Source organism: Giraffa tippelskirchi, chromosome 2 (genome assembly GCF_054371585.1).
Source record: "Giraffa tippelskirchi isolate mGirTip1 chromosome 2, T2T-mGirTip1v1.2.pri, whole genome shotgun sequence".
NCBI classification, from domain to species: domain Eukaryota; kingdom Metazoa; phylum Chordata; class Mammalia; order Artiodactyla; family Giraffidae; genus Giraffa; species Giraffa tippelskirchi.
In genome coordinates this window covers 64,564,193-64,583,500 of record NC_137276.1, presented here as the reverse complement: position 1 = coordinate 64,583,500, position 19,308 = coordinate 64,564,193, and the positions used below count along the sequence as shown (strand labels likewise).

Below are 19,308 nucleotides of genomic sequence, written 5' to 3'. Positions count from 1 at the left end.
GGATCCAAATTCTGTGTCCTCTCCATTGAAGACAGTAGGATTAGGGGAAAAAAACAGGGAGAAAAACAAATTCTCCTCTCCATCTGTCCCTTGCATGGACATTCTCCAGGTGCAGAAAGGTTCGAAGTCTCCTTAGGAAGGTCAGTCAGTGGGAGAAAGCAGGAAGGGGATTCTGGGCCTAGGTACTGAGAGTTCTTTCTCTTCCAGTCATCTCAGAAATCCTGTCATGGTGGCTCAGCAGCACAAAAGCTAATTTTGTACTTGCATCACATCTGATGCAGGCAGGGTGGCTCTGCAAGCAGCAGCTCAGGATCTGGGCTGCTTCTACCTTGCAGTAAACCAGTTGGAACATGTGGCCTCCAGTCTTGCCATAGCAAGACAAGACAGGAGCCAGGGGCTGTCTGGGATCATTTTAAGGACCAGAACTTCAAGTGACTGACATCACTTTAACCTACCTCCATCCCCACAGGTCAAAACCTGGTCACTGGCCCAACCTAATTGCAGGAGGGGCTGGTGAAGGTGAAGAGCATGTGGGTACCTGGTGAGTACCAAGTCTCTGCCAGTTGTTTGCCCAGAATTTCACCCCCACAAAATATTAAAGAACATTTTGTTCTTTAATCTAATATGGGGGAAAAACCAGGACCACACCCCATTTTGATTTGCCCTCATATGCTTTCTTTAGGCAACTGGCCTCAACCTTTTCCTGCTGTAATACCCATGGCAGATCATGTTCACACTCAAGGCACACTCCAATGGACTTGCCCAAGTTTTCCCAAAACCCAAGAAACATTTTGTAGGAAAGCCCTAAGACTTTTAAAATGTTGGCTCTTATTCATAAAAACATATAAAGGTATGTGAGTAAGAATATAAAATTAGCCATGTAAAGATCTTTGCCAGCCGTGGTGTGGGATGGATTGGCAGCAGTTCTGTGCAGTGTCCTAGGCTCTCTGTAACTCGACCTCCACTCTCGTTCATGAAAGCACAAGTCAAGCGAGGGAGGAAGGTGGAATTATAAGAACCTTGTATCCATTGCAGTTCTTTTCAAAAGTACTTTTCTGTTGTTGTTGTTTTTCAAATTTGATGCTTTAACTATTCTTAGTGACCTCACCATTAATTGTAATATGTCCTGTTTTGATCAGTAAAGGGTTTTATTGTTACTGTTATTTAGTTGCTGTGTCATGTCTCACTCTTTGTGACCCCATCGACTGTAGCCCACCAGGCTCCTCTGTCCATTGGATTTCCCAGGCAAGAATACTGGAGTAGGTTGCCACCTCCTTCTCCAGGGGATCTTCCCAACCCAGGGATCTAACCTGCGTCTCCTGCATTGGTGGGTGGATTCTTTACCACTGAGCCACCAAGGAAGCCCTAAAGGGTTTTATGTGCTAAATCAAAGGTTTGGAGGATAGATCTACAGGGCATGCTTAGATGGAGGGTTTGTGTAAGAGAAGACCTGCAATTTGGCTGGCACTGGGGGGGTGATGTCAGATGGTAGAATGGCAAACCAAAGGGTGGTGAGGAACTGTGTTTGGTAGCCAGGAAGGATCCCATAAAGTTGGAAAGGCAAGCTGATTTTATCTCACATGCCAGCTCTAATGGATTGGCACTGCACTGAGAAGGCATATGAGGCTACATCTAGTCTCAACTGAAAAGAAGACAATGATGGATCAGTGATGTCTGCCCCAGGCACAGGACTGCTGGGTGGAATGTGTACTGTTTATTTGACAACCCTGTGCTGGAGGTTCTTGATGGGCTAAGCTATGAGAGTCAGGGTGATAAAGTTGGGCAGGGCCATCACTATCCTGGGAGACAGGAGACCTTGTAGTGATTCAAGTATTGTCACTATCCAGTTATGCCTTTGAGAAGCACTTCCGTTCTCTGAGCCTGAATGGCTACAGATGAAAAGTGAGGAAGGGTAGATTAGAAAATTTCCAAGCCCTTTCCAGTTCTGACATTCTGCACTTTTAGGGCAAGAGCCATGTTTTTCATGATTGGTGGGGTAGTGTACAGGACAGATTTCCCTTGGACCTTTCCGAAAGAAATACCCTCTCAGACTTGAACGGCTGAAGGCAAGTACAACAAGAGCTGGAGAGTCAAGCTGCTTTGTATAAGGCTCTGGCCTGAGTCGCTGCCAACAGCATGATTTTGTCCTGGGGGCAGAATCCACTGGCATTCAACTTGACCCCAGTCTGACAGCTCTGAGGCCTCCTGCCTCTGTTCACTACAGCCAGAGTGGAGCCGGCTGCTCCACAGGGGTCCACTGTACCCCAGGCTCCTGTCATTCTGCAGCCACACTCTCATCAGCACACTCAGAGCTTCCTGGCCAGGCGGGCTGTGTGGAATTTGTGAGCAGCGCTGACCTACAGGGAAGCTGGGGAGACAGCATCCTTAAGGGTTCTGCCTGTTGTCTTTCTGGGTCTCTCTCCAGTTTCTCTGATGTTTCGGGGCTGACTACAGTACCTGGGACAGGGAAAGTCAACATGTTTATCCCCAGATAAAGCTGACGGTGAGGATAAGATGCCCAGGGCCAAATGCTGTCCATAATGAGCGGATATTGGCTCTAGCTGTGGTCAGGTCATCACTTTCCTTCACCCTGGTGTTTGTAGGGGACTGAGACCCCACCCCACTGCAACCATTCCAGTACTCACCACCAATCACAAGCCACAGAATCTGCTGCATCTGTAAAGACAGGGTGAGCGGTTCCTAAGTAGGACCATTTATCGCGACTTGGGCTTGGGTTAGGCACTGCACTAGCATCTTCTCATTGGACTCCTCATGACCACTGAGTGTACAATAGTTGCTGTAAGTGTCCCATTGACAAATAATGAAACCACTTGAGTTTAAGTTCCTTTCCCAAGGGCATCAAAGTCAACATGTAAAAGCAAAGAAGAGAAGCCACAGTTGTGGAGAGAGTCCCTGTATGATTTGTTCATGCTTTCCCAGACTGTCTTGTCTGTCTCTCTCGTCCTATGTATGTGTGTGCGTGTGCGTATGTGTATGTATGTATGTGTATGAGTGTGTGTGTGCGCCCGCACGCTAAGTTGCTTCAGTCATGTCCAACTCTGTGCGACCCTATGGACTGTAGCCCACCAGGCTCCTCTGTCCATGGGATTCTCCAGGCAAGAATATCAGAGTGTGTTGTCATGCCCTCCTCCAGGGGATCTTCCCAACCCAGCAGTCGAACCTGAGTCTCACGTCTCCTGCATTGGCATGTAGGTTCTTTACCACTAACGCCACCTGGGAAGCTATATATATATATAAAATCAATAGCATATTAATCATCTCCTATGTGTCCAATATTCCACTAGCATGGGGGAAGAAAAACTATAAGAAATCACAGCCAACTCTTAGAGACAGTTATGAATCCATTCAGTCACCTCACAAACATTATGAGCCCTGCCACATGCCAGGTGCTGTGGGCACAGCAAAATACAGGACTCCTGTCCAAGGAATGAACGAGGGATCCTCCTGGAGTCCTCTGTTACCCTCCTTCCCCTGCCTATTGTGTATGAATTCACTTTTTTTCCCCTATGGGAAACAGACATACCATAAAATGTACCATTTTAATCATTTTTAAGTGCACAGTTCCATGGCATTAAGTGCATTCACGTTGTTGTGCAGCCTTCATCACAGTCTATCTCCAGAACTTCTTCATTTTCCCAGACTGACACTGTATCCTCATTGAATACTAACTCCCAGGGTCAGGCAACCACCCTTCTACTTTCTGTCTCTCTGATTTGGCTCCTCTAGGTACCTCAACTGCGTGTGTGCGTGCTAAGTTGCTTCAGTAGTGTCTGACTCTTTGTGACCCTATGGACCATAGCCTGCCAGGCTCCTCTGTCCATGAGATTAGGCATAAATCCTGGAGTGGGTTGCCGTGCCCTTCTCCAGGAGCTCTTCCTGACCCAGGGATTGAACCTGCATCTCTTATATCGCCCTCATTGGCAGGCGGGTTCTTTACCACTAGAATCACATGGGGTGTGTCCTTTCATGTCTGGCTTATTTCTCCTCATAAGCACACTGTCCTTAAGGCTCATGTACGCTGTGCATGTCACAGGCCCCACATTGACTTCCTTAAGGTCCCATGTGTCTGTCCTTCCTCTCCTCCACACTCTCCCCCTTGCTCAGACCACCTCCTCTCTCCTGGACCAGTGCAAAAGGGACAGCCTGGTCTCCCAGCCTCCATTCCTTCCTTCTTCCAGTGCACTTCCCACACTATTTCCAAAGTAATCTTACATCTCTCTTTTTAAGCTTCAGATTGCATGCATGCTAAGTCGCTTCAGTCGTGTCTGACTCTGTGCGACCCCATGGACAGCAGCCCACCAGGCTCCTCTGTCCATGGGATTCTCTAGGCAACAATACTGGAGTGGGTTGCCATTGCCAAGCTTCAGATTAGGTTTTTTAATTTTTTAATTCAAGTGGTATATGTGCGTGTTGTCAGAAAGTCAAAGAATACAAAAAGGTAGAAAATGAAAAGAATCGTCACTCAATATTCCATCTTTGCAGCTGTGCATCAGCATTTTTAGCCCCTGCATGGCTTGCTTTCACTGGGCCAGTGCACCACCTCAGCCAGCCCCGTCTGCTGAGACAATCAAGGCGCTTCTCACACGTTGGACTCCCAGGGCAGGGTGCACATCCCTGGCCATGAGTCTTGGCTCACATCCAGGTCAGTTCCAAACAAGCCAACTGACTCTTCACCTGCTGCACAGCTGTGGGCATCCTGGACACCAGCCTCTGCTGCAGCCCCTGACTGGGCAAGGGCTGGAAAGTCCAGAGCAGTGGTTCTGCGCTGACCTGGCCCAGGTCCCAGCGTGAGAGGCATGGGAAGTACCTCTGCTGATAGGGGAGTGGAGACTATTCTCTGGGGCCCTGTATCCATGCAGCTGTCAGCGTTTTGCACAAAATGTGTTTCTCACACAGCTGAGCAGGCCCTGATGAAGTGACTTGTGTCAAATGAGGGTAGAGAGCACCCTCCCCCACATCCTCACACAGGAAAACAGGGCTGAGGGGCCGCAGGGGTCTGTCCCTGCCAGAGATGGCTCCCTGAGAGTCTGTGGCAACCCCCATGCCCACCACCACACCAGGCTGACCCTCAGCCCTCTGGTCCATCCCATGGCTCTGGCCCACAGCTTCTCATAAGCTCTTAGATGTCCACTGCTACTCAGATGATACACACCTCCCACTTGGGAGCGTCTACTCTGGCTCTGTCTTGGCTGACGCTGGACATGTGCCCAAAAGGAAGTTTTAGATGGTTTGTTTTTAGGAGAGGAAGCTGGAGTCCCGGAACATGAGGGGTTTGGGGAGGAATGACAGCCCCAGGCTGTGCAGGGGGGCATCCCTCAGCCAGGCCCCCATCTACTTCATTCTCTCATGCCTTCTCTTCCTTCTTCCATCCCTGGTTCGTGTAATGGCACTTGGGCATTTACTCTCCTGTCAGACACTAAGCTGGACAGCCAGGCCATCTCTGGACATCCCTACGTGAAACAGAACCTCGTCTGGACAGGCCACTGGATGGACTCTTGCATCCTCCAAGCAGACATCACCTCTGAGCATGCGTGCTCCTTCTCCTGGTCCTGCCCCCTGCCTCCACTCAAGGGGATCTAGAGGCCACTCACGGAAACCCTCCCAAGGTCTCCCCTCCTAAGTGTCTAGGGACCTGGCATGGTCAGGGCACCTCCCGGCCCCAGGGCTGCAGCTCATGAGTAGGTTCTGAGTTTCCCCACAATGGGCTTCACTGCTCCTGTCTGCCCAGGAGCCTCCTCCATCTCAGCCCCTGGCCTTCCTCGGCCCAGGCAGCTCCTCCTCCTGCTGGCGGAAAGGCCATAAGCAGCGCCTGCCACAGCGGAGGCCCTGATCCCCACTGTGCTCTTGGCCCGGAGCAAGCCAAGTGAGGGGAGTGGAGCTTTGCTGCCTGATGCAATGTCTGGCAGGGCCCATCCCTTATCAGAGCACCATTCACAGCAGAGTCTGGGACCCCACCTCCTCCACGGGAGGCAGCCATCCAAGAACAAAACTGTTCTCTCTCGAAGGCCCTTTGCCAGGTCACGAGGGAGGCCTGAGCAGAAAGGCCCCTGAGGGGAGAGCAGGGTAGGGAAGCCAGTGCCTAGAGTATAGGGCCTCAGATCACTGCCTGCTTTCTTTCCAGGGCTCCCTCACTGAGGTTGCCTGGGCTGCCTCCGCTGTTTTCTGCCCTCCCTGCTATTACCACGTAGCTGGGGAGACATGGAACTGAAAGCCACAGACCGAGGTTCTTTATCCTCAAAAAGGTATCCCAGATTGTCATGACAATTCGAGACTAATACTTGTGAAGCCCCAAGCACAAAGGTTTGCCCACAGTACACACTTGTAACACACTCCCATAGTATACACATGTAGTATCCACTCAGTCCCTGTTTGGGGGGCATATACTCAGTGTACAACCCACTCCAGTATCCTTGCCTGGGAAATCTCATGGACAGTGGAGCCTGGCAGTCTACAGTCCCTAGGGTTACAAAGAGTAGGACACGATTGAGCGACTAAACAACAACAATACTGAGTGCACACATGCACACATGCATGCAGACATGCTTCACTCAGATAGGGAACAATGGCTTTTTCTTCTTTCTCTTTGTATTTTCCATCAACTTAGAATGATTGAGCATCTCACAGTGGGCTAAATTCTTTGGGAAAAGCATTCATCTATTCATTCTACAAGTAACAGGCACCTATTTTGGGCCTGGTGCACATGGAGCAGGGCACTGGGGATACAAAGAGGGAGCTCACACTCCAGTGGCTGAAACAGGCAGTGAACAAGTACATTTCCATCCAAGAAGGAAGTAAAGCAGGGTGCTGAAAGGGATAGGGAGAAGGGAGACAGTCCACATTAGGTCAGCGGTCAGGGAAGGACTCCAGGGGAGGGGACATCTGAGCTGAGTCCTGAGTTTAACTGGGCCCAGGACAGCTGCCCCGCTCCCCTGCATTCAGGCAAGGCTGAGCCGGCATGTGCCCCTGGCCTTCTTCACCACTGGCCCTGCTGCCCTGGCAGTGAGACCTCTGCTGACATCCCAGCAAGGGGATACCACCTTTTCCTTTGGCTGCTGCGTTACTACTGGGGGTGTTGAGGGGAAGAAAGGTATCGAGTACTCCCCCGGAGATGGCATCTGCCAAGAAAAGGAAGAGATTTTTCATTCTTCCCATGAGCTAAGCAAGGCGAGCAGCACAGCTCTAGGGAGGGTTTGTCCAGTGTCACAGATATCACAGACACACTTCTCGCAAAGGGCCTCCTGCAGGCCACGTTCTACGTGCATGGCCCCCATCTCGGCCATCCCCCATGACCCTGTGACCTCCTGACATCTGTAACCCTCTGCTACCTCCTGGGTCTGGGGATCTCTCAACCTCCCTCTCCTGACTGCCCATTCGCCTGCTGGCCTTCCAAAGCTAACCCTAGGGGCAGCCTGCCTGGACCAGAGCCGAGGAGCCAACAGCTTGCCTTGGATTTCATTTGGAGGGAGTTTCCACCCTTGTGTCTTCCTTTTAGGGCAATGTCAGCAAGGTTCTCAGGAACTCTGTATTATTCAGGGGCTAAGGGGGCTGGGACAGCAAGTCAAAAATAGAAACATTTCCTGGAAGGGAAGGGAGGAGAAGGTTCAGGATCTTTGTCATCAACACAGTCAACTTTGTAAATTGTACCAAAGATGTTAGACGCAGAAGAGAGGACAGCCAACACAACTCCCTGTGCCCATGCCTGCCTTTTCTCCCTCTCCATGCACCAGATACTGCTCCTATACAGCAGGAACCACCCTTTTCCTTCTACCAGTAAAGAAACTGAAGCCCAGAGAGGTTAAGTCACTTATACAACGCCACACAGCATATTAGACAAACAGGAAGAACAAGAACCCAGGACTTCTGGTCCTAGCTCCTTTGCTTCCCTCACATCAGATCCAGGCCCTTTCCGCTGAGAGCCTAGAGGGAAGAAAGCCAATATTTCAGTCCTTTGTGCTCTGCAGAATCACTATTGGGTCTCACCCTCCTAGAAGGACAGGCAGCCTCACACCCCATCACAAGCTAAACTGGGTGACTGAGGAACACAACCCTGCCCAGCATTCTGCAAACACATGCTGACTGCCTGCCAGTCAGCAGCTTCAATGAGTCGACTTACCAGTAACTTGCTGGGCAGTGGGTACGTGGCAGGTGCTATTCTAGATGCTGATCTGGACTTCAGAGAACTTGTAGTCTGGGAATGAGAGACAGACACGCCATCGACTGGAAAGTCCAATCATATGTGCTGTGGAGCAGGGGGTGTCCCTGTGGAACATCAAGAGGCTCGAATGACTTAGATTTGGGAGGGGCAATCAGGCTGTTGCTGGAGGAAACTTGGGCAAATTATTTAATCTCCCTCAACCTCAGTTTCCTCATCTGTAAAATGGGTCACTACCTAGCAGGGCTTTTGTGGGATGAGGAAATGCAAATCAAGTCCTTGGCATGCTACTAGGCACAGAGTAGTTACAAATTTCATCAACTCATATCCTTCTAGTTGGGTCTTTCAACCAGAGTGTAAGTCCCATGAGGGCATGGGTGGGGTCTGCTTGTTCCCTGCTGTATCCCCAGTGCCTAGACTGGCACACAGTAGGTACTCAGGAGACTATCTAATGAGTGCATGGGAAATGGCCCAGAAGAATTAGGAAGAGGCAAGAATATTCAGTTACCCTTGAACTGGCCTTGCAGCCCTCTTCCCTCCTGGCTCATGTCCACCTACCTATACTCACAAAGCACCCCAGCCTTTGGCCAGGGTGAGCTGCCCACTGCCCCCCTCCACCCCACTCTGCCCTGCACAGATGAGGCCCTCCACTCTGGCTTCCAGGGTACACATCTGTCTTCTCATAAGCAGAACCCCAGTCTCACAGCTTTCCCCAGAGGGTAGATTTTCTGGTTGTCCCTAAAACCACTTCCATTGTATGATGAAGATGCAGCCTGGGGACCCTCCTCTCAGCCCTCCCACGCCTCAGCATCAATATCGGCTTGGAAAAAATTCATCTTTCCCAGAAAGAAGGATGCTCCCGGATGGCCTGCACAAGGTCACAACAACACATTTCTAAACTTGTAGCAGACTGTCTCCCATGGATGAGAGTCCTTGTGGACAAATGGAGAGACTTTTGGAAGAGGGAGTTGTGCTGGAATCTGGGGGCTTGGGGTACAGGTATGTGTTTGATGGTGAGGATAAATGAAAGCAATGGTGATTCAGGCTGCACTGGGCAATGGTGTATTTGTTCTGGCTTTTAAAAATATATACAGTTTCAGATAAGAGTCATTTATTCCTTTAACCATTCTGTCATTTAGCAGCCATGCATGAGTGTCTCCTGTGTGCCTGGCCCAGTGCTAAGGGATAGAGGGGCCAGACAAACTGCCTGCCCTCCACAAAGAGATGGTCAGCACTGAACAAGTCATTTCAAGTGGGTGTGCTGTATGACAAAGTCTCAGGTCGTAATGTGGTGAGGCCAAGGGGGCCCTAGCCTATCTGGGAGGAAGCTGCCCCACGAAGCTGAGACCTGAAGGCCAAGGCCACATGAAGGATTTTGCTAGAATTCACATGGTATGGTGGAAAACCTTTAGTTAATTTTAAAACATTTACACATCCACATGATAAAATTTCTAATAGTGTACAATGTTACACGGTAAATGTTAAGACTCACCTCACCCTTCTCTCCTGACCTACCCGTTCCTTTGTTACTGGGCTTGTGTCTTCCTGCGGTCACAGTCCACTCGTATCTAGCATTTTTATTTTTCTCTCCCTTAATTTTTTTCCCATACTGCATCAGAGGTTCTCAACCTGGGATGATTTTGCACCACCCCACCCCACACTACCCCACCCCCACCTAGAAGACGTCTGTCAATGTCTGGAGACATTTCTGATTGCCACAAATGAGCAGAGGAGACTCTATTGGTATCTAATGAGTAGAGGCCAAGGATGCTGCTAAGCATCCCACAATGTACAGGACAGCCCCCACAACAAAGAATTATCTGATCCAAAATGTCAACAGTGCTGACATTAAAAAGAACAAAATAATGCCATTTGCAGCAACATGGATGGACCTAGAGATTATCATACTGAGTGAAGTCAGACAGAGAATGACAAATATCATCTAATACAGCTTATATGTGCAATCTAAAAAAATGGTACAGATGAACTTACTTACAAAACACAGAGTCACAGATGTAGAAAACAAACTATAGTTACCAAGAGTGAAAGAGGGGGAGGGATAAACTGGGAGACTGAAATTGACATATACACACTACTATCTATAAAACAGATAACTAATAAGGAGATTATACAGAAAAAGAATCTTAAAAAAAAAAGTGGATATATGTATAACTGATTCACTTTGCTGTACAGCAGAAATTAACATTGTAAGTCAACTATACCCCAATAAAAGCTAATTTCGAAAAATGTCAATAGTGCTAAGAAACCCTATCCTTTATGCAGACTATGTCTGCAGCTTATCTATAACATCTACACATTATATATAACTATATATAGTAGATTATTCATATCAGCATTAGTAGATCCACCTCATTCTTTGTGGCTGCATAATAATCCATTGTGTGCTTCATCATTTTTTTATTTAGATGTTTGTACTCTTTTGCTATTGCAAACACATATACTGCAAGGAGTATTCTTTTTGTACTTTTGCCTTTGACTTGTGAGATCAAAGCATAAATTGATGGAAGTGACATGGATGAATCAGAAGGTTTGTTAACATTTTAAATGACCCGATTTCAAGTTTCTGGGGCACAGTCCATTGGGAGAGTGGGTCTGGAGTTCTGGCTTCTAAACAGGGCTGGGGTCCCCAAAAATCTGGTGGAAAAGCTCCTATTTGTTCTCATCTATAGACAAGGGTATCCTGACTGCCCATCTCTCCACAGGACCAGGTGTCCCCCACCTGAACGACGAGCCAGGTCCTGAGTGATGCCCCTGAGCTGAGTGCCCACGGCCCCACCCTTCCCCATGGAGAAAGGACTCTCTTTGCCCCAGGACTGCCGACATTTTCTGCACAGCCTGAGAATGAGGAGCAAATATGCCCTTTTCCTGGCTTTTGTGGTGGTGGTTTTTGTCTTCATTGAAAAGGAAAATAAAATCATATCAAGGTGAGGGATGCTAAGCCCAAGTCTTCCTTATCCAGGTAGGATGGGGGGGCGCGGCAGAGAGGTGTCTGTAGGGCTCTCTCTGTGGACCAACAAAGGCAATCCTTCAGCCAGTCATCACCAAGCCCCTCCTGTGCCCAGGCAGGTCATGCCCACGACCTCATGACCGACCACACAGCAGTGAGACTTGGGCTGTGGACTCAGGTATCCTGAGTTGGAATCCTGAGTCTGGCCCCCTCTTTTTTTTTTTTTTTGCCACAGCATGCAGCTTTCAGGATCTTAGTTCCCTGACCAGGGATGGAACCTATGCCCCCTGCAGTGGAAGCATGGAGTCCTAACTGCTGGATCGCCAGGGAATTCCCATGATTCTGGCCCTTTCTAGCTGTGACAGCTTAGATAAATTATTTCACTTTTCTGCCTTAAATTCCTCTTCTAAAATGTGGCTAACGATGGGGCCTGCTTTGTTGTAAAGATTAAATAAGAAAATGTAAAAGCATTTAGCCCAGTGTCTAACATGTAGTTGGTATCCTGTGCTTACTGGCCGTTGCTATTATTATTAGTTAACTTCCTGGCGTAGGATGATACCTCACACTAACAGCATATTTCCTATACTAATCTAAAGTCATGGATGAGGGATTTCCCGGGTGGTCCAGTGATTAAGACTCTGTACTCCCAGTGCAGGGGCTCTGGGGTTCCACTCCTAGTCAGGGAACTAGATCCGTCACGCTGCAACTAAAGATCCACATGCCTCAACTAAGATCTGGCGTAACCAAATAAAGTCATGGATGACTGTGAGGCAGAGTTCTGGTAAAGATACTCTGGTCAGCAGGGCTGCCATGTTCAGCTGCCCAGGTTGTGTACTGCTCAGCTCCAGGGATGTGCACTCTCACAGGCTACACTGAGGATCCACAGAGTTGGCAGTGTGCCACTGTGTGCAGTGGCCCTGTTAGTGAGCCTGCTATACATAGAAAGATTTATAGACCTTCTCTCCCAGGCATAACCCTTGCACGGAAGCATCAACCAAGATGGGCAGATTAGGAATTCAGCTGTGTAGCAGGCATTATGCTGGTGCTCCACCTGGGTTCCTCAGCATGGACTATTCCAGTCTGTGCCTACTGGGTCCTGTTGCAAGCCCCTACAACTCTCCACCTGCACACTGGCAAGCTAGAAGTCCTGGGGAGTAAATACCTCTGGGAGAAGCCCTCAGCCAAGGCCACCTGGAAGTTTCACATCCCCTGGGTGAGGGAATCCTGAGGTGTGTTCTGTCTACACTGTCTCCTAGGGTTCCCCTGGCAGAGCAATTTGGCCACAGCGATTTTCCTTCTCGTCTCACGACCCTACCCCTCTACCCGTTCCCCCTGTAATCATGTCCCAGATAAACTACTTACACTCAAATCCTTGCCTAAAAGTCAGCTTCTGGGTAGTCATCCTGGGACGCTCCTAAGGGTGGCACAGGGGATAGAGTCCCCAGTCAGTCACTGATCCCGGTATCCCTTTGCTCTCACAGGGTCTCAGACAAGCTGAAGCAGATCCCCCAATCCCTGGTAGATGCCAATAGCACCGACCCAGCCCTGGTCTTGGCCGAGAACGCATCCCTCCTGTCCCTGAGTGAGCTGGATTCGGCCTTCCTGCAGCTGCAGAGCCGCCTGCGGAACCTCAGTCTGCAGCTGGGCGTGGAGCCAGCAGAGGAGGCCGAGGAGGAGCAGATGCTGGAGGCGGAAGAGGAGTGGGAGCAGCTGGAACCCCGCCCACCCGCCGAGGCCCCTGCCCGGCGCCACGTGCTCCTCATGGCCACGACTCGCACTGGTTCCTCGTTTGTGGGTGAGTTCTTCAATCAGCAGGGCAATATCTTCTACCTCTTCGAGCCGCTGTGGCACATCGAGCGCACGGTGTCCTTTGAGCAGGGTGGCGCCAACGCCGCGGGCTCGGCCCTGGTCTACCGCGACGTGCTCAAGCAGCTCTTCCTGTGCGACCTGTACATCCTGGAGCACTTCATCATCCCGGCGCCCGAGGACCACCTGACCCAGTTCGTGTTCCGCCGAGGCTCCAGCCGCTCCCTCTGCGAGGACCCCGTCTGCACGCCCCTTGTCAAGAAGGTCTTAGAGAAGTATCCCTGCAAGAACCGCCGCTGTGGCCCTCTCAACATGACGCTGGCTGCTGAAGCCTGCCGCAGCAAGGAGCACATGGCCATCAAAGCCGTCCGCATCAGGCAACTAGAGTTCCTGCAGCCGCTGGCCGAGGACCCCCGTCTCGACCTGCGCGTCATCCAGCTGGTGCGCGACCCCCGCGCTGTGCTGGCCTCCCGCATGGTGGCCTTCGCGGACAAGTACGAGACCTGGAAGAAGTGGGTGGCCAAGGGACAGGACCAGCTGAGGGAGGAGGAGGTGCTGCGGCTGAAAGGCAACTGTGAGAGCATCCGCCTATCCGCCGAGTTGGGCCTGAGGCAGCCGGCTTGGCTGCGGGGCCGCTACATGCTGGTGCGCTATGAGGACGTGGCCCTCCGGCCGCTGCAGAAGGCCCAGGAGATGTATCGCTTTGCAGGCATCCCCCTGACCCCGCAGGTGGAGGACTGGATCCAGAAGAACACCCAGGCGGCCCACGACGGCATCTACTCCACGCAGAAGAACTCCTCGGAACAGTTTGAGAAATGGCGCTTCAGCATGCCCTTCAAGCTGGCGCAGGTGGTGCAGGCCGCCTGCGGCCCGGCCATGCGCCTCTTCGGCTACAAGCCGGTGCAGGATGCCGCCTCGCTCTCCAACCGCTCCGTCAGCCTGCTGGAGGAGCGTGGCACCTTCTGGGTCACGTAGGGGGCCCGGGGTGCCAGCACCCCTGCTGCTGAAAGTCCCGCTCTGCCTGCCTCACCCAGGCCCGCGGGGAGTCTGAGGCGCCGCCGCAGTGCGTGGGCTGGAAGACGCACCTGGCGTAAGCCGCGCCTGCGCTGTAGAAGTAGGCCTCCAGCCAGCTCGCTTCCCCTGCAGCTGTGGGCCCGGGGCTTCCCGCTGAGAACAGGACGGTGGCCAGCCCTTTTGAGGGCTGTCAAACCCAGACCTAAGGGACTGTCCTCTCCTGAGCAGACCCAGGCAGGCCCGGGCCTGTTCACAATTCTTTCTCTCCTCTCCCTCTCTCTCCCTCTTTCTCTCTCTCTCTCTCTCTCACACACACACACACACACAGAAACATACATGAAACGCACATAGATGGCCTGTAGACCTACACATACACACACACAAACGTACATGAAACGCACATAGATGGCCTGTAGACCTAGTGGGCAAGGGTCTACAAATATTTAACAACTGGAAGGGGTTCCGGCACGAACTAGTCACAGTCAGACCCCCTGCTTTACTCAATGTGAACCTTTCAGTTTCTGAATTTCTTCATAATCCAGTGTAGCATCTGAGTGGGTCATTGGGAGAGGTGAAATCAGCTCTAGATAGAGCGACAGAATATACATATAAAGACACATACCTACATTCACACCCCACACACAGAAAAACAGAAATACATGCACACATACATACAGAAATAAAGCTTTTCAGAGTTACTGGAGGATGAGGGAGGGACTTCCCACGTAGCACTAGTGGTAAAGAACCCACCTGTCAATGCAGGAGATATAAGAGATTTCGGTTGGATCCTTCAGTCTGGAAGATCCCCTGGAGGAGGACATGACAACCCACTCCAATATGCTTGCCTGGAGAATCCCGTGGACAAAGGGGCCTGGCGGGCGAAAGTCCATGGGTTGCAAAGAGTTGGACAGGACAAGTGAATTAGCTTGCAGCATGCAGGAGGATGAGGGAGTGGTATATGGTCATGGATCATGACCCTATTCCCCATGTAAGTCTGAGGCTGGATGATGGGTACAGAACTGCTAAGTGCATGGCCTCTGCCCACCTTAGATTCTCATGGCTACTTCCCTCCTGTCCTTGTCCTTGTTGCTAGTAGGCAGCATGTTTTAAATTAGCATGTCTGACTCCCGTGTGATGGCAGCCCGAAGGCCCTGTCCCAGCTCGGTTGACTCCCTAAGAGCATGTCCGTGTTTGAAAGCTGCTTCAGGCCTGACTGGCAGGAGCATTTGTGGTCCCTGGAGACAAGGCAGCTCAGGAGTCCTGTCGTTTCCAGCCAAGGCTCTGTGGGGCGGGGCCCAAATGGAAGTATAGAGCGCTCTTGGGGGAGAAGTCACATCAGGACAGCCCCTCCCCTGAGAAGACAGTGGACCGAGGTCAGCCACATGGTTGGTTGTCATTGTGTGGTTGGTGTCTGGAATTCCTCCTTTAGGGCTCTGGGAAGAGTGTTGCTCAACATGGGATGGTCTGAGTGTTTTAAGTTATTTATGGTTTGGTCTCTTGTGGCTGTATTTTCGGGTTTGTTTCTGCAGGAGTGCTGCTTGGAAGCATTGTGGCCTTGAGGGGGGCTGGGAGGATCAGTGAGGAGCACTTTAGATCCTGCTGGAGAGAGAGGATTAGGAGAAAGAAACTTCCTCCGGAAAGATCAGAGCCTAGATGGCCACATGGCAGCCTACAGTGCCCCACGGGCTTTTCTGTTTGAACCCATGTGGAACAGATCTCAGAAATCACCAGTGTTCTTTGCTGAGTGTCCAAGGCAGCATAAATTAGCAGTCCTCACCCCCTCCTCAAGAAGAGGCCAGATTTGAAAATCTCTCCCAAGCCTTAACATATTTCCTGGGGGGTCAGGGCCTATGATCAAGCACCAAATGTCCCCAAAGCGGAAGCTTTTCCCCACTTTCATCCCAAACCAGGGAGCAGAAGTCAGTACCCTCTGAGAACTTGCAGGAAGCATCAGAAGTTCACTAAGGGCTGTTTCTGATTTCCTGGACAACCTCCATATCAGATCCATCCCATTATCAAGCCTGGAGGGCTGAGTTTTGTTTCGAGTATTATGGACAGTAGGGAAATACAGGGTCTGAGTCCAGCTGGGGTTGCTATAGGGAAGAGAGGGGTGCATCCTGGTGGAAAGCCAACCTTTGAAAAGGTGAGGACAGTGGCCATCTTGTGGGATCTGTTACAATCAGTGCCCTGGGTCTCCATCACCGTGGATTCAGCCAATCAAGGAAATCTCTAGGTTTTATAGTCCAAGCATAAACTGTGCAGGGAACTGGCTCTAGTTGGGGGTCCAAAGGGAGCTCTGAAAACTTGATCCTGGGGCAGAGTGGTGCCAGGATGGTTCTGGCAGGCCCAAAAGTGCTGGCCGTTCTTCCTCACCCCATGCCCTGCTCCCTCCACTATCCCTTAATTGGGGGGGGCGGGCAGACACCTCTGTCCAGCACCCTTCCTAGGTCCTGGGGCTCTGCTAGTGTGGATAGCAGACTTCCTTCCTTCCTTTCTTCCTTCCTATGCCTTTGGGGCTAAGGCCTCTACCCCTGAATCCTGAGGACTGTGCGGAGAATGGACCTTTGGGACTTCTCAGGACATTGACAATTTGTACACTGCAGGTTGACTTAATTTATTTATTTTGTGAAAAAGAAGAGACAGAAAAATATTTTATTATTTGCAGGGACTTAAAGCTATACCCAAATCAAGAGAGACAACAGTAATAGAAGCCATTCACTTCATGTATACAAGGACACTCCAAGACAATTCAAAATACACCAGAGGACAAAGCTGAGAGCATGGGAGTCATGACAGCTGCAGGGTATTTTTTTAGCTTGGGTTTTTTCCTCTTGTTGATTTGAAGATACAACAGTAAGACCCTTTCTGCATTATTACCTTTGCCCAGGTGTCTGAAATAAGACACAACTCACCTGAGTGTTGCCTTGGGCTCAGCAATGCTCTGGGAACCCTTGGGGTTTTAGGGAGGACAGGGTGGGGTGATTACTGACTTTATACTCCTTGGGACCTGGTTGGAGACCCACATGAGGTGTTACCAGCAGGGAGCTGGGTTAGGGATAGTGGTCCAGCTGAGAGGCAGTGCCTCGTTTTCCAGCAAGGCCAGCCCTGGTTTGTTTTTCTGTTCCCACTGTGCTCCCCCCTCACACCGGAGCCTTCCCCTCTGCAACACCCACCTGCCTGGAGACAGGGAACGTTGAGGCCTCACCTCCTCCAACCGCCAGCTCCCCCGGAACAAGAGGCTCATTCAGCAATGAGCGTTTACTCATTTTCTTTTCCTTCATGAAGACCTCTTTAGCCCAGCCTATAAAAATAGCTCAGAACATTCCAGGCCTTGGTGAGACAGAGCAGTGTCCAGCACCCTCAGGGCGTCACCCCTGCTGCCCATTCCTGGCTTTTCCTCTGGACCTCGTTTATAAATCTTGGAGTGGATGAGGACATGGGGAAAGGTCTATGGGAGCAGGATTTGGGAGGGGGCAGGATTCCTGAGTCCCACAGAGAGGGAAGATATGCAGATGTGCAGGGCTCTGTAGCACAGCTCCTGCAGGTTATCACCAAGTTATCACTAAGGTGGAGAGACACGAGCAAATTCTAGCCCTCTGTCCATTTATGTGATGCACTCACTTGAAAATAAAAACAGAAAAACAAAATGTTTGTCTGCCAACACCTTAAGCCTGGGAGCTGTGCCAGAGTCTGGTCTGATGGGACAGCTGCTGACCAAACCCTTAAGAGCAAAAGGCCCACCGAACCCATTACAATGACATCTTTCTACCTCTGCTCTCCAAATGAGCTCCAGGGAATCCGTGTCCCAGAAGATGGATGCTTAGCCAATCAGCAGACGGGGTGTAAGCATCCGATGCTCTGGTCCCAACCCTGAAGGTCTCTTCCAGCCCTGGGCCTGTGTTAATTGACTGTGGGGCCTGTCCCTTAAGAGGCCCTGGATTATGAAGGATGGAGGCAGAAGACTGGATGGCTGTGTCCCTGAGGCTGGGAGGGGATGGGGGGAACAGATGGCTGCAGAGGATGCTTCTTTAAATTTGTATGGACTGATGAGATCCAAGAAGAAGTGGGTCTTGTCAGTCTGCTCACATTTAAAGAAGGTGCACCCTCTGAGATCCAAAGTTGATGGGTTTGCCTGGGAAAACTCCTAGGACATGGTCCAGTTAGAAAGGGAGGGAGGAGGCCCAGGGTTTCCTGAATGCAGCCACGTGGCCTTTCAACTACCATGGTTTCAGGAAGAGTGGAAGCTGCTCTTTACCTCCAAAGGATGAAGCAGAATTAGCAACTGCAGATGTCTTAAGAACTTCAAGATCCTAGGGTCTTGTGACCTTTGTCATTCCATACTGTGCATGGGGGACTAGTTATGCATTTCCAAGATTACATGGTGCCGTCTTCAGGGCCTAGCCCATATTGTGGACCAGGTATTTTATTTGTATTTATTTGTCAAATAAAATGACCTATGTATCTTGCTTCTTCTAACATTGGGCTTGAATGGGGCACCCCCTAAAGTCTCTGTTTCATCTGTACTTTCTAGGCCAAATCTGCCTGATTCTCCTGCTCTCTCCTGGATCCTGCAAACTCTTTTTGCCAAGACCTTGGCCTTATGTCATATTTCATGGCCACATAGTACAGGATACCCCTTTCCTGGCCATAGGTGGCCTGGTATGTACATATGTGTCCACACGTCTGTATGTGTAGCATGTAGCTCAGCCTGCTTGGCCATGTTGCTCCCAGCCCCCTTGCCATCAATGTCCTTGCCATCAATGTTCTTGCCGTGGCTACAATCTCCTGAAAATACAGGGGTTGCCTTCAGAAAGCTAGTGGCTACTGCCAATCGGGATCTGCTTTGCAGAACAGAATGTGAATTATTTAATTAAAAATGAAAACATGCAACAAACAGAATCTGAAGTGTGTCTCTGTCCTCTTTGTATTTATTCTCAGCAGCAATTAGATGGTAAAAATTAACAGGAAAACTTATACGTCAATTATATCTCAATAAAGAGGGGTTGGGGGAAATAAAAAAAATTAACAAGAAAAAAAAATTAGCAGCCGTAGGAAAGGAGTAGCTTCCAGCATGAAGCAAGTCACAGAAACTGCTCCCTGTTCCTGAGAGGTGAAAGGCACAAGGAAAGTAGGGATGCGTGCAGGGGCTGTGGTGAAGGTTCTTTATGTTACCGGAATGGCAGAGCTGGTAATAACAGTTTGGAGTTGGCTGCAAGGACAACGTCTGAGAGAGAAATACCCAGGCATTGTCAGACAGGGACATTAGTTAGAGGCCAGGGGACCTGGTGACAAGTCCCAGCTTTGCCACTTTCTGGTTGTGATTTTGGGTAAGTCAATTCCCTTAATC

General features: G+C 50.4%; 1 protein-coding gene across 6 annotated transcripts in view; it reads left to right on the top strand.

The window, feature by feature from the left end:
- Nucleotides 1-18,857, top strand: part of CHST3 (carbohydrate sulfotransferase 3) — a 38,804-nt gene extending 19,947 nt beyond the window's left edge. For 4 of the 6 annotated variants that reach the window (XM_081566714.1, XM_081566736.1, XM_081566725.1 and 1 more), the window contains 2 exons: nt 10,897-11,118; nt 12,623-18,857. In XM_081566714.1, coding sequence (XP_081422840.1) covers nt 10,979-11,118; nt 12,623-13,922 — 1,440 coding nt within the window. In that variant the 5' untranslated portion in view covers nt 10,897-10,978 and the 3' untranslated portion in view covers nt 13,923-18,857. Of the gene's footprint in view, nt 1-469; nt 542-10,896; nt 11,119-12,622 lie in introns of all 6 variants that reach the window. The other 2 variants (XM_081566694.1, XM_081566705.1) reach the window with 1 other exon arrangement.
- The last annotated feature ends 451 nt before the right edge of the window (nt 18,858-19,308 follow it).